This window comes from Gymnogyps californianus, chromosome 23 (assembly GCF_018139145.2).
Source record: "Gymnogyps californianus isolate 813 chromosome 23, ASM1813914v2, whole genome shotgun sequence".
NCBI classification, from domain to species: Eukaryota; Metazoa; Chordata; class Aves; order Accipitriformes; family Cathartidae; genus Gymnogyps; species Gymnogyps californianus.
This window is the reverse complement of record NC_059493.1, coordinates 193,670-217,763: the sequence shown is the minus strand read 5'-3', so window position 1 is coordinate 217,763 and position 24,094 is coordinate 193,670. Positions and strand designations below refer to the sequence as shown.

Here is a 24,094-nt window from a genome sequence, read left to right as displayed (position 1 = left end):
CCAACACCGCCGGCTGCACGGTGATTTATCCGTGGGATGAGCTACGTGCAGGAGCAGAGACCTCATCAGAGCCCTCAATCCATCCTAATCCCAACAAATCATTCAGCAATTCAATCGTGCCCTGAAAGGGAACGGTGCGGCCGGGCTGGGGCTCTCCCTGCTGCTCCTTCAGCCGTAGCTCCGAGGACACTTTGACGCGTCAGGCACTTCACATTAAACACTAATTGAATCGAAAATGTATTTTACAGATGCCTGGGAAGCTTATTAGTGAGCTGGGAGCAGAGGCTCGAAATGTCCTACGCAGAGCCCGGCGCAGGTTTGCTGTTTGACTCCTGACAAACCACCAAGCAGAAATATTAGTGAAGGAAAAAGGAACTTTTTTCTGAGTTAGAAGCAGGGGAAAGGGGGGGGGGAGAAAATGTTGTTTGTCATAATTCACTCTGACATGAAAATTAGAGGTTGGGCAAACCGGGAACATGGAGAAGAACGTGAAAAAAGGAGAAATGAAGGCACGTCAGAGCGGCAAACAAAGCCTGCCGACAGCAAGAGATCAGGCAAAGGGATCTGAAAAAACCTTTAAGAAATTGCTCATGTGGAAGTTTATTAAAATGTTAATTCCCGGTTTGCCCACCGCTAAGACCAAACACAACGGGCAATGCCCGGGTTTTACCATTTTCTGCTTGTTTTCCCCCAGATAGGCTCACCCCATGATCCTATTGCCCTCCGAGAAGATGCCAGCCCGGAGGCAGCCTCTGTAATTAAATCTTGATTTTAAGGTGGGAGATAAATGTTGCAGGGTTAAATCATTAAGTTCTGGTTATGAGACCTCTCCACTCCCTTCCCTTCAAGGACGCCAAACCCATTATCTCCAATAATCTCCAAAAACCCATTTGCATATCAACAGAGCCCATTTCAATGTTCAGTAGCTTCGAGGCCACTAAATTCATTCCTCATCCCTGCTGATTTAATACAAAATCCAATTAAATATGTTTTTAACAAGTTTAATAAACAACCATTGTTCCAAATGCAGATTTGTGCCTCCAAACAATTTTAGGTCAAGTGGATTCATCGCTTGTCGGATCTCTCTTTTCTCTCTCCCTCATTGTTTGATTTTTAATTAGGTTTTGATATTGCCTGTTAAATTTAAATTAAGGGACACTTTAGGCGCTAATGGTTTCTACTCAATCCAGTTGAATCGTGAGGCTGCAGTCCCCTCTTCCGATGGTACCAGCGTTTCCCCGCTGCATCCCTGCAGTGCAGGATGGTGCTGAGCACCATCACTGAGGCTCAAAAGTGGAGCAAAGTAGAGGATTTCATGCTGAATTTCACAAAAATACAGCCTCTACGTGGCAGCACATATTGATTTTCTATTCGTGGGAAGGACTCAAGCAATTTGATTTTCCTCGGAGAAGCACACCTCTCCACCGGCGCACCGCATTTTTCAGGGATCAGAGGGTTTCGGAGAGCTCTGGGAAGCTGCTGGATGGAGTTGGCTGCAGCATCCAAAAGGCAATGTCCTCCCCCATCGCCTCCCTTCAACTCTGAGGCTCCCCAGCACATAACTCCCAACCCAACCTTGATGGGTTTGAAAACATCAAGCTGCTTGTGCAGAGGGGAATCGATTTTTAGAGCCCGTACGAAGGTATTGCAGATGTTGTCCTCCTGCCTTGTGCAGTCATTGAGCCAGCAGAGATTGAGATTAGCTATTTAATCGTTTGATCGATTGCAAGGGTAAGATTAAATTGAAAACGGCAGGGTTTCTTCAGCAGAAGGCGGGAGGCCAGAAAGGACATCCGTTGGAAGCATTTACCATCTCGCCGGCTCAGCTATAACTCAAACCTGTCCTTGCAAATGCAAGCCAGCAGTTAACGTAATTGAGGCGAGGAGCTTAATGAGTCCTCAAGAAAAAAAAAAAAACCCACAGGTTTTTGGCTGCGAGTCTGCACAGGGAGCTGCAGCTGCAGCGGGTGCTCTGGGTGGTGCTGGAGATCCACCGCAGCTCTGGAGCACGACGGGCAGTCCCAGAAGAGCAAGAGCAATGAAAACTTGCCATTTTCAGGGCGGACGCTAGCAGATACTTGAGGATTTTCCTCCCCGATGACACGTGGGGCTGCAGTTTGTCACTGTGCAGCATCCAAAGGCCTCCCGATCGCACCCACCTTGTTTTCAAAGATGATTTCGATGAATATCAGCAGCAGCTCTGTGAGGAAGATCACCAGAAGGACCCAGAAGAACTGAAAAGAGAAAGGGAAGGATTAGCCCTGCTTCAAGCCAGGCTGTGTCATCTGTCAGCGGTTAACCGCAACAAGGGAGACCTGGAAACCAAGAGCTGCTTTGAAACACTTAGAAATCAGATCATTTCATTACGAGCTCCCCAGGGAGCTGCAAATCTTTTCCAAAGATCTCGGTCCTAACAGGGAAAGCAGTTTTCTCCCTTGTAGAAAGTGTGGCAAGGAGGAAGGAAGGAAGGAGGGACTGAAAAAAGAAACCAGATGCAATTTTAATGGCCAAATTCTGCATGGGGAAACGGGTAAAATGGATGCAGCGGGAGCAAGTGTCATCTCTGGGTAGCTATAAGGTGTGCAGCATCCCTCTGTGATGGGATGCTGGCGCTTGGTTGAACACCGATGTTTCCAAGCAGGGCATGCGATGGAGGATCATCCATCCCCCAGAGTACGGGCAATAACTCACACCTCTGCCAGAACTGATTGTGGCAACAAATTTAGGCTGGAAATCAATGTCCCGATGGAGCAACCGACTTAAACTAGAAGGTCTGATGTTCTTGCAGCCCACACCCATCGGTCTCCTAATGCTTTGGTCCCTATCTGAGAGGTCCCATCGGGCGTCGCATCCAACTTTGCAGAGGATGGAGAGCAAAGCTCTGCTCAGCTCGCACTCGTCTCCCCGAGGCTACCTCCATCAGTGACTTTGGAGACTCGCCAGAAAAAGGAAGGTAGAAAGTTTCCATGGTAACTAGCTAAAAATCCAAAAGCAAGTTTAAAAAAAAAAAAGGGGAGGGAGAGGTAATTTGTCACCACGATATTCACTTTGACCATTGGTTTATTAGAACAGCCTGTTTACAAAGGCAGGTTGCACAGGACCCGCGTGCCCAGAAATTATTTCCCAAGCTCGACAAAACCAAAGCGCCGTTGCAGCAAAACACCACTTGATGCCCCAAACCGTCGAGGTTTTTAATTAGCCACCCACCGACGAGTTTTGCACCGTGCCTATTTGCTAAGAGCCAGCTAGCGTGGCCCCACTGGAGGAGCAGCACTGCTTCCATCACCAGCTAAATCAGCTCGTAACAGGCCAGGTATAATTAGGCAAGGAATCCCATAATTAAGGAATACAATTAACCAAGCACCTGTTATCTCGTAGGCAGAGATGATATGCAAAACGCTGCACGCATCTAAACAGATACAAAATGGGGTTGCTTCGGGAGGAAGCCCAAGGCAGCACAGTTCATGGTTTTACCAAGCTGGGCACATCTAGATCTCGCAATGCTGCAGCAAGCAGCAAGAAAGAGAAATTCAATTTTGGAAATAATTTTGTTCTTCAACCTTAGTTAAAACCCAAGGAAAAAATAAAAAAAAGAGAGTGCTTTGTCCTCTGTTTACCAGGAAAAAGTGCAAACTCTTACCAACCCCGCTGTGAGCAGAAACAAAAGACCGTGGCTTCAAAGTCCAAGTGGCGACCACCGCTGTGTTCGTGGTCAGACCAGCGCACCAAGAAACGCCTAAAAATCAGCAGGATGTGGCACGCAGAGCCTTTCTTCTTGCCAAACCGATGGAAGGCTCCTCTGAAAGCACCAACCCCGCAGCTCTTCCCAGAAATCAAGAATTTTAACCCAAGAGACCCCTCGTGCAGGTTGCTAGAAGGTTTTTCTGCTCTTTCTAGTGCTTTGGCCATTGCACGCCATGCACCAACTTTGTCCCGCACTCTATTTCCTTCTTTCAATCTCAATTTCTGCTGTACAGTTTGTCAAGTCAAGATCTAAAAGGCAAGGATTACGCAATACAACTCAGCCTGCTCCGTGCGTACTGAAATCAAGGCTAATATTTAATATCCAAGTTTGATATCTGATTTATAAACAAACGCGGGCATGTTGTGCAGAAGTCCATGGGATGCCGGCCGTGCCTGGCTATTAGAAAAACGATGACTGAATGTGGCTTTCAAATGCTCCGTCAGATGAGGTTCACAGGTAGCAAAACTCACCGTTTCCAAGAGAGCAAGCCCAAAAAAGAGCTTAGCTCATGGTCTTTGTAAATGGGGGAAAAGTGCCAGCATTAATTGGGAAGACAGACACGGCAGATACTGATCGCAATTCCTTGCGAGAGGGAAACTGCAAACCTGGGAAGTCACACAGACGATGCCCAGCTCCCCCTGGACACCCCGCAATACATAACCTCGCCTTCAGAAAGCCCACAACCTCCCTTATAATTTACAGAGGATTTGCAAGAAAAGCAACCACAAACCCGGGTCTTCCAGCACAAGCCTTGAAAATTGTGCAGCCCGAGCGAAAACCAGCTCTTCTTCCCCCAAATAACGGCCGAACGCAGCAGGCAAACCCTTGCTGGCTGCATCGACATAGCAGAAAGTGGCACTTTTTCTGCATTCACAAGGATTGCAGTAACCACTGGTAACTGTAATGCACATTTTGGAGCGAAACTGCTGGCAACATCCATGATCGTCCCTTTTAACTAGTGCACTGCAGCCCTTGCTGTCTGCCGGACCGAATAAATCAGCATTTTGTTCCGTAAAAAGACTCCAGAAGCAAAATAAAGAGCAAAAATCCACATTAAACAGCATTTAACCCTGCCTTGAGCTGCCATAAGTTTGCAGCAAGTTCAAAATCACAAAGCAAGTTCAAAAAAAAATAAAATCACAAAGCAGTATGCTGAGGAGCTGGTTTTTCCCCCAATTTTTGCAAAAATTCACCTTTTGCGTGGAAGTGGTGGCACGCGAGTGAGCGGCCATGCCTGCACGGCGTGACCCTCCGGCCGGGCTTCACTGCTCGCATCCCCGAGAAGAGCAAACGCTGCAGAGGAGGGACCGGGAAGGTGCCCATGCATCTCACCCATCACAAAGCGCAAAGCAAAGCCCAGCTTTCGCGGAGAAAAACTCCCCAGTAAAACCTCCATCATGCTCAAGACAGCTGGATCGGGGAAAAGTTGCTCAATTCTTATTAAATTAACACTCACTGCAGCCAGCTCCGTTTAAAGAGCTCATCAATCCAAAAGTTCACAATAAATTATACTGCTTAATTCCCTCAAATACCTTGACAAAAAGATTAATCGCCCCCGTTCCATGATCAGCAGAGCTCCAAGCTGCTCCTTCCGTCCTCTAACAACTCTCCAGTGCCGTTTTATTCATCGTTAATCTCCCCCGAAGCCCAGTCGAGCGCAGAAGGAAAGCACCCAGGGACCGCACTCGGCCTCAGGTTTGAAGACAGGTCTCCTTCCAGTTTGGGGAATAACCCCCTTCATTAGGGTCATTTTACATACGCAATATATAGGTTGCTTGGAGCGATCCCTTCCCATATGTCCTCTGGGTATTTGGTTTTCTGCCACCTCTGTACGCCAGATAGGATATCTTGCCGTCAAGTTTCACCTCCCAGAAGCTTAAAAACCACCTGAAATACTGAGCTGGTCCAGAGGCAATGTTTCCAGCCGTGGGTCTGGCTGATGGAGAGGCGCAAACCTGCTGCTGCTTCATTTCCAGACCACGAGCAGCGTGCAGCCGCCGCCAAGTTCCAGCTCGAACGTGTCCTCACCCGGCAGGAAGGATGAACACGGCTCAGGGATGGGTCACCGAGGCTGAGGGATGAATAAACCACGCAGGGATTTATTCGGGAGTCAGGCCAGGGAAGGAGCCTTGAGCCATGGATACAGGCTGAGCATCGCTCCTGAGCTCAGATGCACTTGAGACTCCTCTGGGCACGGGAGGTTCAGACGTGCCAAGCCCGAGCGTGACTCCAACGGGATTTTGGATAGGAGAGGGATGCCCTGTTTGCCAGGGATGAGGCAGGGAAAGGAGGAGTTGCAGCCGGTAGGATGGAAGAGCTCCTGGAGCAACGCGAAAGCACCAGAGAAATCTGTGATGTTTATTTAATACGAGCAGCCTCCGTCTGCGAAACGCTGCTGCGATCTCACAGCGTGGCCGGGGAGAGCGACAGGCTGCCACAGCTGCAGGGAAAAAAAGTTAAAAAAAAGAAAATCTCCAAAAAGCCTTCCTTTCTACCCGGTGCCAGGAGTTTCCCATGTGGCACCCGGAGGCTGATAAGGGAAAATATTTGCTTCTTGATGATCCATGTCCTACTTCAGCTCAGCCACAGGAAAGGACGACATAATAAGAGTGATAACGAGGATGATAATTTCTAGAGAGCCCACGATACAAGCCAAAAAGAAGAGAAATAAACGTATAAATAGATTCCTGGGTACTTTGCAGCAGGATACTGGGAAAGCTGAGGCTGAAGATGCTGCTCCTGAATCCTTCTGCCCTCTTGATGAACTTAACATTAAAATAGTACAGGCAGATCATAAACAGCTGCCCAATTTAAGAAATTGAGTGGGTTTTTTGCTCACTACAAGCAAGACTCTACAAGCCCCATATAACGAGACCCTATAGAAGCGAACGGAGGAGGAATGGAGGGGCTTGAACCCCCTCTGCAAAGGGTGGAGATAATTTATCCTCATTCCAGGCTCTACAGTCACCATTAAACCCCTGTGGGAACAGGTACATTCTGCATTCATGCAAATAACCCCCCAACTTCTTATTTTTATCCATTTCTATAGCTGCTTCTCCAACGAAGGAGCTAAGTCAGCCGCACTGAAGCCAATGCAAGAAAAGGGTTTGGACCTATTAATATAAAAGTGGTGACAGGTCGTCAAGGGATGGAAAATCTGGATTTCCCATCCCCAAGATGAAAAGAAACCTGTGCAATTTAATTTCTCTTCCTATAAAACATGAATCCCCCCAGTTTTGCATGCACAGGAGTTTACAGGATGGCGGTCTCCAGGTTTCACCATATTTTTAGGCATCCGGAGAGGGAACTGGTTGTTCCCTCTTGATAAATGGGAACAGATCGAACGTGCAGCCGCGTGAAATGCGCCCGATGCAGAGGTGTGCCATAAACAAATCTTTCGCTCTACCTGGGAGGCCACTAAATCATCCCCTTAGCAAGTGCCTGCTGCCTCCTCTGCCTCCTCAAGACAAGCCACGGAGGAGTCCACGGTTTCACGTGAGCACAGAAACCTGAATCCGGTTGCTTTTGTCCTCAACTTGAAACTTTAAGTAATTCTTTTAAAGAACCGTTTCTTCCTAATGACATGTTCGAGCTTTCTCCCACGCAGAGTGGCCCTTTCTAAGGGTTTGCTTTTTTTCTGAAAGACAGTTGCATGCAGCCCTTCCTCTGAAAACCGAAATAATTGTTTATTCCCACGTAGAAACAGCTTTCATAGTTGCTTTGAAGAAAAAAAAAAAACAACCACCACCCCAAAATCTGTCAGGAATGTCTCCTACACAGATAAAATGAGGACAACAAAGCCCAGATGAAGAGACATGGCAGAGCAGCTTCTGTTTCAGCGATACAGCAATAACCCTCTCCGCCCAGGACACTTTTATTCATGCAAACCATGTGATTTTATTTAGGGAGCATGCAACGTGCCCCTCCTGCCCATCCACCCAGGCTGGGGCTCATTACCCCTACCTGGGTTTCATTCATGCATTCGTCATGCCTCGAGTCAAAATACACTTTTCCTTTATGCTTCGGAAGCTAAATAACCAAGAAGCCTGGTTTTAATCCCAAAAGAGCCAGTAGCCTTGCAAATAATAGACTGGGATTCCCTGAGAGCCCCGGGCATGCAGTGTGGTCCGTCCTCCACGCCTCAAGTAGCAGCCCTACCTCCACCAAGTCCCACAGATGCCCGCTCTGCCCCTTTGAAGACCAAATCTGCTCCCCAGACCTGCCAGAACCCCCCCTTTTTTTCCCTTTCGGGCTTTTAAAGCCTGCAGCTGGGCCCATTTTCAGCTGCTGTTAACACTTCCTTGGCTATAGCCCTGCTACCCTCCGCTCCCATCTCAAGACCAGGACGGATGCTGCAGCTAGAACATGCTCACATTCCCAAAAACCCAAAGAAAAGGAGGTTTTTATGAACAGGGATGGATGTCGCCTCTTAGACACCCCCCCTCCATCCAGTTCCATGAGCAATGGCTCCTTCCAAATCTAATTTATTTCAGAGTTTGAGGGCCAAGCAATCAAATTTCACCTCTTTCCAAAAGATCTCCGTACCTGTTGCTTTCCCCCCAAGCAGGAAAACTGCGCAATCAGCTCGATTCTTTAATAAGCACCAGGCAATTCACTGGAAACTCCTAACGCAGATTAAACCGCTTGGACGCTATTAATGTCATCTCAGACTTTGCAAAAACCTCTCCTCGGTCTTATTCGGGCACTCACCAGCATCCTTTCATCGTGCAATGGGTAGCATCGACTTTGAGGGATGCTGGGGAACCACCAGCAGTTCTCTTTAGGGAGTAAAAACGCAGCATGAGATATAACTTTTATTTATTAAAAATTCATATTGAGAATGTAACTCCCTCCAGAGATGTCCATAAATAATCCACGCTTGGAGGATTTTTGGAAGGATTTTGTAACGTCAGCCCTTTACTGGGCTTTCCAGAAGCCGTGAAGCCCCACTAATGCACTGCAAGGATGGCTGTTATTATTGCAATGGCTAATTTAGCGATGAGATTAAAAAAGAACGGGGTGAGCACCAAGGAAAGAAATGCAACGTGCTGGGAGTTTGCTGGCGATGCTCAATGTATGAAGCTCGGAAAGTATAAAGTATGCTTTTTGCACCTCGCAAAACCTTCCCCAACTGCTCCTAGAAAGATGGTGAATGGGGACACTGCAAGAAATTCAGCGTGAAAGTGCCAATAATTAGCGTGGCAAAAAAAATCATTAATTCCCCCAGGGCTCCAGCCCCCTCTTCTCCCTCAGAGCCAAACCTGGGCCAAGCAAATCCCCATTGTAAAGCACGTTGCGGTGATTAAAAAGCCCCAGCCAAGAGGTGAGCAACCCTTAACGGAGGAGATCGGCCACAATTTCTTGCACAAAGCTCCTTCTGCCGCCCTGGGGTTTCCTACTTTGTCTCAAGCAAATGAAATAATAATAATTAAAAAGGGTTGAAAACCACAGATTTAAAGGAGAACAAATTAGACGCAGAGAGCTGGGTAAAAAGTGCTGGAGGGTCCCTGCAAGGCTTTTTCTCACTGTATTTTGGGGGGATTTGGGTGTTCAGAGGGTTTGCAGGTCCGTCCCACCCCGGAGAAGGCTGCGGATGCTCGTTATGCAAATAGGGAGCATGAAAGGCTGCCCACGGGAAGCATCGGTACCTGCCCGCTCCAAAGCCCTTTCGCATCGGATCCGGTCCCTAGCACAAAGCTGGGACTCTCCTCCTTTGGCTCGAAGCCTTTGCTCCTGAGTCCGGGATGTTTTCGGCTCCCCCGGCAATCCCAAACGCTTGCCGCTGCGCAAATGTCAGGCCCTCCTCATTTATCCACCCCTTGGCGCGGCTAAGCAGAAAAAAAAAAATCAAGAAAGTGGTGTTTTTGTTTAGAGAGCCTGTAATCAGAGCGTGCTATATAATCAGCGGGCTTAAGAAGAAAAAAGAAATATATGCAGATCCCCGAGCAAACCTCGGCAGGAAGGAGTTTCTTCAATCGCTTTTTTCCAGCGGGCTCTATTTGTGTGCTAATTATCAGGAATTTGTTTTTTGGAGAGTTAAAGCAGCACCGTCGAAACCTGCTGATATTGGAATATCCAGAGAAAACTCTTCATTGCGGATGCAGGGAGCTGCCCCCCCGGGGCAGCGGACCCCGGACCCCAGGAAGCATAAAAAGAAATGGGGTTTTGCAGTGACGCTTTGCACAAAGCAGCCTCTAATTAACCTAAAATTTCCCTGCAAGCAGACAAAAGCAAGCGGAAAAAAGCCTGGTGACCTCCCTCGCAGCAGCAGTTATAACCCTAGATGAGTTCAAACACAGAAATGCAGCTTCATTTCTCATGCAAACCTGTAACCAGAAGGAGCCTTTTATCCATCACGTTTTCTGCCGCACTTGATGTGCGATATCCATCACACCACACTGCCAGAGCCACCGAGAGCTGCCACATCCCAGCCATCGATGCTGCCCCGGTTTATAATACGGCACGCTTTGGTGGAGGTCGGATGACCTGACCTCCAAAGCCTGCATCTTTTGCAACCAAAACCTGCGACCGCTTCTCCAAAAGCTGCATCTCACCGATGGGAAAAACCACACGGCAGGGTCTCCTGCTGTGGCTAGAGCAGAAGGGGCAACTGTTTCCCCTTCCTCATCCTCTAAGAGGGCAGAAATAGCCAAAAACCAGCCTAAAGGAGATGCTGGTCAAATCCCATTTCAGCTGGACATTGGTTTAATTTTTTCTGGAAGGGAATCTCCATATTGCCCATAAATAGCCCATTTTTTTCACTGCGTACTAAACCGCCCGGTTCTCCCTCCTGCATTTTGCAGGGCCAGAAAAACCCACCTCCAGCCATCAGCTGCAAACTTCGCAAACCCAGGCCAGGCCAAATTCACCCCAAATTCCTCCAACCACCGAGGTCACCATGCTCAGGGGATCACGCCGAGCCTTTCGGTTCATCCCAACGCCTTTTCCAAGCCCTCTGGTCTTGAAAATTTGCCTCTCTACTGCAAATATTCAAGGGACTATTTCTTTTGGCTGGCCTGGAGGCGAGCGTACCCTGGGGTAAATGGATAAGCTGGTTACCCTGTCCAAATCCTCTGCTCTCAACCAAGAGCTTTTCCAGCACCATGAAACCACGAGGAATTCACCCGAGTCGAACATCCAGGTGCTTTAACTGCAAGCAATGCACCCACAAAACATTAACTCTTTTAAGCTATTTCACCCAATTCTTCCATCGCAGAAGAAAAATAAGGGGAAGGTGCTACTTACTGGTATTTTCACCTCCTCTGACTTACAACTGATTTTAAGTGGCTGCTATAGGGTAATGAATTAGCGCTGGCGATGCGGCAGAGGGATGCTTTATACGTCACGGCTGTAATAGAGGTTTTTCGCGTTAATTTTTGCCCCTTTCTCCGCACGATCGGAAAAAACCCCAGCTGCTTGGACGCGCTCAGACCTCGAAGTGCTCCTTCACACGTGCGTTATTCTGATTGCTTTTATTCAGGGCCCCCAAGCTTCAAATCACTGTAGTAGCTGACTCTCTTCGAGGGGGAATTTATCTTCCCAGGAGAAGGACAATTCTCCATCCACACAATAGCTCTGTGATTGCCAACCATTTCCCCGCAGCCGTACTCGCTCCCCTCTTCAAACCTGACATATCTGCCATTTTCCAGCATTCAATCTCTCTATTTACGCGTGCAATCAGGGGCTGGAGAGGGAGAGGGAAGGCACATTTCAAGCCCAGCTCGGGAAGTCGCATCGTGGGTCGACCTTGAGAGTAAAAATACAAAATTGCAAATAAAATAAATGGCGAAGCTGGTGGTGGTCGCCGGAGTTTGCTTTTCACATCTTGCTGTTGCTGACATTTGGAAATAGTAGTATAGATATAAATATACATTTAGATATATATATATAAAAGTATTTATATACATAAATATTTATGCTCGTTATATATTTTTATATATGTAAAACACCCGTAAAAGGCCAAAAGAGCTGCGGCAGCAGCTGATCTCTCGCCGCCACAAACCCAAGGTCAAATCCTGCCTTGGGTGACAAATTTTGGCAAAGCCAAGGCAGGAAAGGAGGAACCCAAAAAGCTCACCAAATGGAAAAGAAAAATGGGAAAGTTGAATTTCTTGGCCTGTCTGGACCCTCATCTCTCTCTCGTTCTGCATAAAATAAATGCAACTGTATCGAAACCGCCTCTGAAAATTCAGGGCTTTACTGACTTTTTGGAAGGTAAAATATCCGTGGGATGAACGCACGGGTCCCAAGCCCCCAGGTAGGAGACGCTGAGTAAGATATGATACGTTTCTAGCAAAAACAGCTCTAAAAAAGCCATGAAGAGGAGCCAATTTGGGCATATTCAACTGCAAAACCCGACTGCCGGAGCAGCCTGTCCCATTGCATTTCCAGTTCCTAAAGCAAACCATCCCAGCTCCCCCCAGCCCTCTAACCGAGCAAGAGAAATATTGATTTTTACAGCCTATTCGCTAAATCACCCTGAACTCCCTCAAAGCAAAGGCAAGCCATCTTCATCAGGCAACCTGCAGTTCTTCAAGCCTTGCAAATGTTAATGGTGACAGAAGAAACATGATTTCCAAATAGAAACTCTTAACCCATCTATTAAATACAAGTCTTCATAACACCGATTACACACGCCAGCAGCTAAAATCCCCAAGTCTTGCCTGTAATTTTTCTAATAAACTTGAGCTGAGAATTGCAAGCAGGCGGTGGCTTTATTGAATAGACTTTGCTCGGGTTATTAGAGAAGTCATTAAAGACACGATAATCTGGCTTACACATGGGTAAGAGTTGTGTGGTTGTGCATGACAATTACAGGTAATGACTGGAGAGAATAAGAGTGATAAGGAAAAGATTAAAACCAAAATGTAATTTGTGGTACCTTGCAAGGGGGTTATTGGTATAATATATCAAGTAGCAGATTTAGGAGCTGGGTGGCTTCCCTAACTGTTTTGCCTAAGAGAAATGTTGGTTGACTTTTTTCTCCAGGGGGCTAAGGAAAATAAAAATCCATCTGTCAGCAGTAAGCGACTGAGATGAATGAGGATTTAACGAGCACGTACTCACCCTCACCTACACCCACCGCATTTCGTGTAAAGAAAAATGGTTATTAATGTCAAGTGCTATCTGATGAATTTTTGCAGGGCATTGAAATATTTTCTCCTAAATAGAGAGGAATTTATTGCCCGCTCTCCAGATTAACAAGACATATTTTGAGATGAAGAGACAAGTCAATTTTTATTAGTGATTTGAAGTTCGGGGCGGTTTTGTGCTCATCGTTAGCTCGGGTTCCCTGAAAACGCATGTGCAGGCGTTCGAGCAGCTGCAGCACATCTGCACACACAAGCTCCTCAGAGCCCAAAGGGATTCATGCACTGATTTTCCATCAGCATCAATATATGCATTTTTATGCCGTCTCATGATACAATCTCCAGGGTCTGTCCTGAGCCTGGTTTTGGGGCTCATAAGGCAGAGCTTCCTCCTCTGTGGTCCCTGCACCACCAGATTCCCCCTCAAGGTGAAGAGATTACAAAACCCACTACCTAATAATGTCTTTTCAAGAGTTTTCCCGGTAAAATTCACCAGAAAACCGGTGTGAAACAAATTCTACAAATGAAAGTAACCCCCAGTCTCCCATGCCTGGAGAGGCTGCCGCACAAGAGAGGACATCCCGCAGTAAAACCCTCTATGAATTCCTGGTACGAGCACCCACTTTTGGGTGACGGATGGAAATGCTAATGCATTTCGCAGACAATTCCAACGTAAACACAATGGAGAAGTCCAGGCTTGGCCGCATGGTTTTGCCAATATGACCAAAGTATCAAGTAATTCAGCGCCATAAAACCACGCCAGCAGCAACGGTCTTTCCAGTGCAGCCCAGTCTCACTGAGGAACTGTTTTAAGACACAAGGATAAAGCATTTTTGCTGGGATAAGCTGCATCTCCACCAGGAAAACACTAATCCAAGGTTGCTCCCATACAGACCTGCAACCCCTTTGAGTGGGCAAGTCCTCCATGGCTCATCCAAGGTGGCAGAGCAAGCCGGAGGTGGACATGCAAACCCATGCTCGTGGCCTGGGCTCTTAGAGATGCTCTTTAAGCGCATTTTTTGTCCACTATGAGCCTGCAATCCTATTTCTTACAAGAAGAGGCGGCATTACGATTTTCGCCTCCGTGCAGACCACAAATACCTCCCGTATTTGTGCGACTGTGCAACGCGTGCGCAAGGAACACCCTTATTCCTCTCGTCATCGAGAGTATTTCCAAAATGCCTCACTGCTGTTGTACTCTCCTCCTCGTGCTGATGCCCATCAAGCTGAATATATCCGTGGGGGAGACAGCGTTTCAGGTCCAGGACTGGGAATTAGGCTGGATCCATTATCAGAAATGGATAGCGGTTTAGTGGATCCATGGTTTAGTGGTGGACTTGGCAGTGTTAACAGTTGGTCTCGATGATCTTAAAGGTCCTTTCCAACCTAAACGATTCTATGAAATATCACTTCATTCATCTGCTCCCGGAAAAATAGATAATTATATGCAGTATTGGGCCAATTGTGCTGCTCTGCAGCCAACTAAAGGCAGGCGAGGAGCCTTGAGTAACCTTAAAAACCCACCACCCAGAAATACAACGTATTTCAACACACGAGACAAACATCCCCTTTCTTATATCCTAGCCAAAAGGGATGCAAGTGTTATCGTGCTTGATGACTTGCACGGGTATTGCTTTATTTATTCCACATGGCAGGCGTGAAGCTGCTTATATCCACGGGGAGACAAAGCCAGCCCAAATGGGCAGGATTATTTCTTTTTCTCAGCTGTGCCCATTGCAGAATTGATTCAGCCGACAACCTGTGAAATACAGTTAATGAACTGGGGTTTCTGTTGCTCTGGGTCGCTCCAAGGATGAGATTTCCTACCCTCTGATGTGTCAATTTTCCACTTCCAAATTCGGTCCGGGTTGTGGAAACAGAGTATTAACCGTGATTCACGAGTATTAGCACAGAAAGGAAAACATTATCAGAAATGTGAAGTACTTATCCTTCTTTGGAATAAGCCTAGATGGAATGAACACAATACTGTATAGCTTTAAAAGCAGACAAACGAAAAAGATGACATGTCCTCCACAACTTCAGCTTTGGCAGGAAAATGTTTTCTAAGCTTAGATTGTAAAGAAATACAGAGCTTTCCCAGCTGCTTTGATGGACAGGAAGAAGAGGGTTATACGTTAGAGGTATAACCGAGTCCAGGCAAATGCCCACTGTTATCATTTAGCATCCAAACAGAAAGAAAAAAGTCAGTTGATAGGGAATTAATTAAAAATTAATTTTTAAGCAAGCAAGCTATCAGGGCTATTTAAACACCACGATATCACTTGACGGGATGTCTCTGGCCACTCAGAGACTCCTCCGAGCACCCGGGGTTAGGAGGCAGCTCTCAAACAGAGCAGACGGTATCTCACCGCAATAGAGATCTGATGGGAAACCTCCTCTTCTGCTCACTCGCTGCACAGCTTTGATCCCTGCAACCTTTTTAAGTGCAACGCAAACAACCACCTATCGCAGGCGGCACAAACCCAGACGTATCGAAAAGCAATGACAATTTCATCTGCTCGTGCAGAAGCAAAGACAGTATTGGCTTTCTGATCCAGGCTCCCATCTGTATTAATTGGAAATGCGAACGCTGAGCAATTTTTAAAAGCAACATTGCAACCCAGTACAAGTGAGCGCTAGCTACCCAGAGCGTTTGATTTTAATAAACCAATCAACCCAAACCAGTGGGAGATGAAGGTGTTATGCAAATCGTTAGCATGCAAGGCACGCACGCGCGCCAGCAGGAAAGCTCCGTGGACCAGCACGGATTATTCATCCGAAAGCAACTTCTTCACTGAAGGAGCATCGGACGCAGCCGAAGAGCCGACAGAGCTGTCACGGAGCTCACCGATAGACGTTGGCCCTGGCCGAGGGTGATGGAAGAGCTTCGCCCCCATCTGAATGGAGGGAATGGCTCATAATTCAGCTTATAAACCCCTGCAGCCTCCTGCTCCTCACTGGAGGCAGAGGTGTTACCCCAGAGCAAGGGCAGGCGATGAGCTGCAGGGAGGACGGGTGGTCGGATGCTCAACACACCGACAAAACCCCTGGAAAGCAGGTTAGGAACGAACAGCTTTGCCCTAGCGTCCTGGATCTCCTCCCGTTTGGACTTCAAAGGTAATTTTTCCCTCTGCTAAGAACTCCCTTGCAAAAGGAAACGAAGCTATTTTCTATTGACATCATCACGGCTCAAACAAACTTAACGGTGGAGATTTTGCTCCACCAGAGATGGGATCTCAGCCCCCAAAATAACTCCCTTGTTATCCTAGGAGGAAGGCAGCAGTGCTTCCCGCAGATGTTGGGAGGCATTCAGCCGTGGACAACAGGGAAATCAGGGTGCCAGCTCTGCAATTTAAATAAATCCTCTCCCCATTACCCCTCCACTGACTTCATGGCTGAGCTGAAAACGCCGAGCAGTCACATCATGCAAGCATTTAAATCCAGGAAGGCGCACACCATTGCTGTAAGTCGTGGTGATGACCCGTTAGTCAATTATTACAATTAACACATTAATTTTCTTCCTTGAGATCACCCAGACCACCCGAGGGCTGCACGGAGAGCGCGGTAACGGCCTTACCGTCTTCAGCAGCGTCCGGTTGTCCCTGAGGCTCCCCACCATGCCAACGAAGGAGACGCCAAACATGGTGAAGCCCAGCAGGAGGAGGATGATGGCCGGAGCCAGGAAGATCCCTTCCAAGGTTTTGTGCTTTTGCCTCTCCACTTCGGCGTAAATCCCAACGCACAGGATCACGAGGCCGAGGATCTGCAAGGGAAGCACGGGATGGGATTCAGATGCCAACGGGGAAAAAGCATAGGCTTTGAGGGAGAGGTGGAAGACGTCCTAGACGGCCAAGGAAAACCCACCCAACTCCGGGACATTTCACATCCAATCCCAAACAGTGCCGTCAGCGCTCGGCACATCCCCTTTGCTCAAGGCTGGGCTGCTCTTCCTCTGGCTGGGAAGGGGACGTATAATTGCAGCGTGATCAATCTAGTTGGACAGCTTTAAGCTAGGTTTTGCTAGGTTTTTTCCTCTCCCCTCCCTGCTTGTATCTTTACGGTCTGTCTGGATGCTCAGCTTGGCCCTTGCCTTGGGTTTGATAGATCCAGAGGCTGACAGTCATTAACACCAGCAGCCCACCCTCCCAAACTCCACCCTTAGACAGCACGATCCCCAAAACGACTCCTTGCACTCCATCATTTTTACACAAGCACCGACTTGCACCCAAACCCACGGCGAGCCACTTGCCCTCTCTTTGCACGCCAGCACCGACGATTAGAAATGAAGCTCACTGCACCCTTACAAAGCGCTTTTGATCCCTGGATGAAAAGTGCCATAAAGAAAAGCAACGGATTATTTATGACAACCTTCCTCCCCTCTTTCCTCCTTCAATGAAACAGCTCTAATTGAAAAAGAGAGCCTAATGATGCCGGGATAAAGCAGGGCTCCGAAAAGGGCTGTTTGCATCCCTTCAGCTCCTTCAACATCAAAGCCAGCAACGCGATCCCAAGCGTTTTGTGCTGTCAGGAGCCGTTCGCATCGTGCCCGTCGGCCCCGCGGCGCAGCCAGAGGCGAGTGGCTTCTCAGCCAGCACCGAGCTGACACCTGAAAAGGTCAGTGAGGAAACCGAGGAGCATCCGGAGCCCTTTTCACGTTGTTTTTTGCAGCCCTCCCCATCCCAAATCACTGCAGGAGGCTCCTGGGGGAAAACCCCCACGCTCAAAAACCTACATCTCCAAAGAGGAGAAAAAACCCTCCTTTTTTCACTCCTTTTCCATCACTTTCACCTTTCCAAGAGGCTTCATTGCTCCTAATGAGTTCACTCAAACTCTTCCTGCTAATTCACGCCGACAATTCAATCCTGAATTTTCAAGCACAGTCTTTGCTTTTTTGGGGTGTTGATTTTTTTCTTCTCTACTCTGCCTGGACACTATTTCTGGTGCATTTCTGTAGCTAGTTTATGTCTATCAATCACTGTCTGCTTCCAGGCTCCATCTCATCTATAAAGGAATTGAAATCTCTCGGAAAGTGAAATTTAGACTCCTGCTATTTTACAGATACTTTAGTTATTTGAGATTAAACAGGCAGGCCTATTTCTGATAACAGGCTTTTAATCACAGTTTCATCTTTATACTCTATTTTAAGCGTCAGGTTGGTGCGCTGGGATTAGGTTTGATTTAATGTTTATCTCTTATACGGTGTCCCAGGAAATACATTTGGCTTCGAAGGCGGGGGGTAGACATTAACGCACACCATGCGTCCCCCGCGAATCCCCGCCGTTCCTCCCGCGTGCCAATCAGAACCACTTTCTCCATTTTAATTAATCCATCCGCGATACGAGTGAGGGAAGAGATCGCGGAAAGTGCACGGAGCAAATCCGGGAGGGGGTTCGAGGGCTGGATGCTCGAGGGGCTGAGGAAGCAGTGTGCATAGGATGGGCTTCACCTGCTAGCAAGGGAGAGAAATCGAGGAAGGTTTTCAGGATGGATATGTGCATTGCTTAAAAATAGCTTTTCCAGGGCTGCAAAGCATCCTTGAAAAATGTAAAGCACGTGGCACGCACGAGGCTGCTGCAGAGCGATGCTGGTCCTTCCTCCCAGCACCGCCACGGCCATCCCTTTGGCAGGGAAAACCCCCACCAGTGCCATGCATAACACCCCTCTTTTTTGCAGGGGGGGCATGCACCGCTTATTTGCCATGCAAATGCAACGGGGAAATGCAAGTGCAACGGGGAAAAGGCGCTGCACGGCATGGGGAGATACTGCTGGCAGCCCAAGCCATGCTGCATGGCTTTTTTGGGGTTTCATGGCTTTTTGGGGGTTTCATGGCTTTTTTGGGGTTTCACGGCTTAAAAAGGCTGCGTGCTACGTATGCCCAAGCAACTCAAACTAGTCCCTGGGACTAACAAGCCAATATTGAGTCGATCCACCTGAATTTCTTGGTTCTCTCCTTGCTTAGCTCCTAGTTTAAAAGGTCACCCAGCCCCTTGCAACCTGCTTTGCTCAGGGTTAGTGCTGCAGGCCGGACCCCAGCCCGTCTCCACAGCCCACCGGCTAAAAAGCACCCTCCAATTTAAAACAAACAAACAAACAAACAGAGTTGCTTCTACTCAAAGCAGCTTAAAGCACAAGAAAGCATCTTGCAAAGCAACACACACCTCGAGGAAGGGAACGGATATATTGGCACATCTCCCAGCAAAGGCAGATTGCAAAGGAAGGCTCGCTGGAATATAACGAGTTTTGGAAGGATCAGCAGGGAGTGATGCTTTTGCAAGATGGGTGGCAGAGGGATTTGGATGGAAAATAGCTGGGGAGAAAGAGCAGCATTCCCTGAAAAGCGTCATTTCTGGGAAAAAATGCTGGATTCGGAGCAAACCGGCGACATCAAAGTCTTTGCCAGGACCTATGCAGCACCGTAAAAAACTGCAAGGGGAACGATCATGTATTTCATCAAAAACCTGATCATCCCATCCCTCTTCGGCCGGAGATGAGCATCAAAAGCAGCAGGAAAAGTTTGCATCACCCCTTGCAAAGCCTGGCTGCCCTGGTTTCCATCACTGTGTGTGTCTGGGGGGGGGGATGGTTTTGCCATACGAACTCAATCAGCACAGATATTTTTGATTCCTGGCATCACAACCCTTTTCTACCACCCACACTCGATGACACGGTAAGGCACATAATGAAGCTTTCCTGGTAAATCCTCTGTAGTTACATATTAATTGCCCGGTGATCACCTTAATAACAGTGCAAACACCAGGATAGACAGCAGCTGGTAATTACAACTGCTCTGCAATGCATCTAAGAGAAAAAGCAAATCTGCACTTACCCTCTAACGAGAAGATGATTACCCCGTTTCTATATGATAACAACCACGCGATCAAACCACCACCACGGGGAAAGCCAAGGGGGTAGCTGTAACTCCGCCAGACCTTGCGGTGAAGGCGTCCTGCATCAATTCTCCTCTTACAAGCTGGGAAGAAATCACCTTCGGTTTTAATTTCAGCCCTGCTTGATTTTAGTGCTTCTTGGAGTTTGTAGGAGCTGAGTGGGCAGGGGATGGAGGGCAGTGAGCAGCCGCTCCGGGGTGTCCAACCTCCATCGCCACCCCAAAAAGGACCCCCGTGACGTGCTCTCCTCCTTCCCTCCCACACTCCTGGATAGATAAAATTGCAAACTTGAATTTCTCAGCCCAATACAAGTTGCTATGACCAACCCTTTCCCCCAGCCAGGATTTTAGCAGCCTCCGAAACCACAGTTAAACATGGGGCTGTTGCCCGACGGAGATGGGAAGACCTGACACGTTGCACCATGCTGTGATAAGGCTTTTGTGCGGCCCCCTCGAATCGGCTCTGACACCAAGAAGCAAACAACTCGACGGAGCACAAACCAGGGAAGTTCAATCCTTGGGGGGATGCTACAAAACCTGACAATCTGAAGAGCGCTTTTCTCCGGGTGACGAGGAGCTGCAGATCTGTCTGAGCTCCTTCCCCACCGTTGCAGCCCATTTCCAAAGCTGTTTCACTCCAACCTCGCGTCTTCTTAGTGGGATAACAGGGTTTTCCTCTCCAGGCATTGCTCCATCTAATGGGCAAGGAAAGAGCTGGGGGCGAGGTGGGGACCTGGGAGGGAGAAGAGCTAAAGGTAGAAATCCCTGGTGGAAATCACTGTCCCACTGATCGCGGAGTCATTTAGAGACCTGGAGGTCAAGAAGTGGGATGAAAGGCAATTAATGAACAGAAAATAATATAACACACAGCTCTGACGATGCTGGCAGGCTTTGGGGGGTGCCAAACGGGTGGCTTGAGCTCGCAGCTAACCCACAGGTGAGACAGGGAGTTTGCAAAGCTCTCTTTGAGCCACGGGCTCTCTGGTGCTTGTGATTGCTTCTCCATCCTTGCATGACTTGGCTTTGGCACAGAGGCAGCCACCCGATGCTAACAAGAGACGTGCGTAGTCCTACCAGTGCTAAGAGACACACAAGGTCCTACCCTGTCCTAAAAATCCCACTAAACACCTAAAAGATGCCACATTCTCCTTGTCCAAGACCCAAAAGACCCAAGTAACAGGAGTTACTCTCAGCCACATGCAGAGCAAACGGGTACCACGAATCCAAGGGGACGTTAACACGGCCGAAGCAGCGCGACCTCGAAGACTGCCAAGGGCCAAGCAGCAGACAGGGCTCGTTCCAGGGTGAACGGCATTAATTGGATGAGTCAACACCGCGCTAACGCAAGGCAGTAATTTCTCCTCATTCGGGAACACCGAAAAGTCACGATGACGGTGGCTTCAAGCCCACGCAGACCCCAGCAGCCAGATTACGTGAGTCAGAGCACTGGTCCGGGGAGGAGCAAAGGGAACGGGGCATCACTTCATTCTCCATCCAAGATGACCAGAGGTGCAAAACTAAGGGCAAAACTCTTGTTTTTCAAATCCCCAGCTCACAGCAGAATCGTTCTTCCCAGCTTTTGAAGACCTGTCAGGTCCTCCTCAGAAGGTTTTATTGTAATGTGCAGGAGAGAAACCGTGATATACAAAGTGCTGAATGCTTTCAGTCATTAAGAGATAGAATCACGGGATTAATAATATAGCAATTAAATACGTCGTATAATGCTTAACTGCCAACGGTACATAGGAATGTAAAAAAATACGCTTTTATAAGGGTCAATTAAAATAGCAGTTTTCAATTTTATGGGAAAAGAAAGAAAAGGAAGGAAGCGTTTCTTTTTGAGAACAAAACTTCAAATCTATGCTCCGCTGAATCCTCGACAACGAGGATTAAGTCTATCTGCATAAAACCAGCCGCTCCAATCTGCGATGCTCAAACCTCTGCCCTTTGCTCCATGTTTGGTTTAAAGCCACTCTCCAGCTTATGCCACGTTCCTTTACTGATTTTCCCACCTATAAATAAGTGCTTTCATTACAGGAAAGCACTGGAAAGGATCTAGCAGCACTAGATCCAGTTTTCTGCAGGCTGGGACAACCCTACGCTAGAAAACGGTGATACTTCTCACCCCAAACCATCTCAATCCTTCATGGTGAACCAACTCAAATCTTATTCCACTGAATTTTTACTCAGGGCGGTTAAATTTTCAAAGCCTTCACGCAATGGGAGCAAGAAGTTCCTACACAATCGTTTTTTACAGAGCGCAGTCGGCCACAGTGAAACCCAGCCCCGGTCACGTCTGGTTAACGAGGCTTTGAAGGGTCCGGCAGCATCGTTGAATTAATACGGCGGCGAGATGTGCAAATGAGGCCAGAAGTAGGTCAGGCGGCTGAAAAGCTCGCAGGAGCCACGCGATCTGTATGGATTCGATGGGGCAACGTCCCCGCGTAAGGACCGTCCCAGGGCTGAAGGCAGGCTGGGTCGGAGCGATTCAAAGTGGCTTTTTTTGCAGCTATTTTCCACTCGCCGGGAAATTACCGAGTCTCTTCTTGCTGGCGGACTTGCCAGGATGCCCCACTAAGCCCCACAAAGTGCCCTAGCAATTAATAAGCATCCGGCATCGAGATTGTGCTGGTTCATCCCATCGTTAATCTACGTTTGCAAAGCGCGGCCCCGACCTAGGTTCAGATTAATTGGGAGAAAGAAACCTGCACCTCCTCCCCATCCCTCCAGCTGCTCAAAGACATTTGGGGAAACCTCAAAGCGAGCAAAACTCAGCTCTTTAAGTTTTCCCGCAGATTAATTTTGCAAGCACAAATATTGCACTCTCCTTACCCAAAACCTCAAACCGCAGCCACAAAGGGGTTAAGAAATCTGGATTTTTTTGGTCTCGCTGGGTGCAGTGGGAGGGTCCCAGCCACCCCGAGTTTCCTCTCCCCCTCGGGAGCCTTCCTACCCAGCAGGCCACAAGGAAACCAGTGAGATATTCTACAAAAAAAAAACCCTTTTTCTTATTTTCATTCATGCCCTGGGGTGGGCACAAGTCATTCGGCGCAGTGAGACAACAGGCTTCACCGTCCCTAGCTAGCAAGGGTGAGCGCTGCCCTCCCAATGAGCTCGTTCATTAAAAACAAAAAAAATAAGGAACCGAAAAGCATTTTCAAACTCTGCTTGTAACCCCGTTTACCGTTCACAGCCTGCCGGGGAACTCGCGCAGATATTTCCGCAATTACACCTATACAATTAGATATGCATACCACTATACACGCCCAGCAGGCAGCCGTGCACAGGGCAAAGAGGATTATTTAAACCTCAGGAGGAAATATCTGTAAACATGGACTGGATTATGCAAGATTAACCCCAGGAAGGTGCTCACTTCGTATCTCGTGCATTAATTGAGGATGCACAGACCCTAAAGGGATGGGGAATTTCTTGCTTCCCCCTCCCCTGCTCCGACACGTGCTTGCACCTCCCAGGTGCCGGGGAAGCCTCGCCCCGATCGTAGCTGCCTCAACGATTCAAAACTGCTTAAAAACAAGCTTTATTTTTAACTCTTAAAATAACCAACCTGGCTAAAATACCTGCCACTCGCTGTCTGCTTTCATGGCTTGTCCCTATTGAACGACGTAAAGGCAAGAGCCGAGACGGGCGGGCAGGATCCGGCTGGCAACATTGCCCGACGGGCACTTGTGCAGTGAAAACATTAAATTTCCATGTTTATGCTCCAAATGCCTCAAAATGCGACTCGCTGCCATGAGGGATTTGCAAGAGCGGTTCTGGGGAAGGGCAGTCCCAGGGAGGTGCTCTTAAACCCACCAAAACCCGCCGTTTTGCCCAAGATTGCCCATTTTGGACCCAGCTAGCGCCAAGCACGAGGGGCTTCGCGGCACCAGGTTTTACCGCAAGGATTTGATGCCTTGGAAGGGGAAATTTTGACACTGAAAAGTAAAATCCAACCCACAGGGGTGGTACGGTGGGGGGGGGGAAACACCGGGAAGGTCAGAAAAGCAACCGGAGCACCTACCGAGAAGAGGGTGGCATAGGTGGACAGAGCAAATTTGATGCTGTAGTAATAGAGGTGGGAATTTCGGCACTCGGAGGCTTGAGCCATCCTCGTAGCTCCGGTGAGAGGGGTTTGCTCGCTGCCCGCCGGACCCTCCCTGCTCCGGCCGGCTCCTGCCCTCCGCCGCCGAGCCGAAAAAGCGTACACATGCACACAGGCAAGCCTTGAACTTGAACTGCTCGCTCCAACTTCCGCCTGGCAGGAGCAGAGAGCAATTAGAGGGAAGGCAGCAGCGGCACAAGCGGCCGGCGTTAACCCTTTACTGAGTTTCTTGCTTGGTTTTGCTGCCGAGAGCAACAGCAAAGCTCTGTTGA

General features: G+C 48.3%; 1 protein-coding gene across 1 annotated transcript in view; it reads right to left on the bottom strand.

The window, feature by feature from the left end:
• Positions 1–23,828, bottom strand: part of LOC127025368 (tetraspanin-15-like) — a 44,750-nt gene extending 20,922 nt beyond the window's left edge. Inside the window, exons 1-3 of the mRNA XM_050910300.1 lie at positions 23,742–23,828; positions 16,412–16,597; positions 2,160–2,234 (exon numbers count right to left, since the gene is read on the bottom strand). Coding sequence (XP_050766257.1) covers positions 2,160–2,234; positions 16,412–16,597; positions 23,742–23,828 — 348 coding nt within the window. The remainder of the gene's footprint in view (positions 1–2,159; positions 2,235–16,411; positions 16,598–23,741) is intronic.
• Between the last annotated feature and the right edge of the window lie 266 nt (positions 23,829–24,094).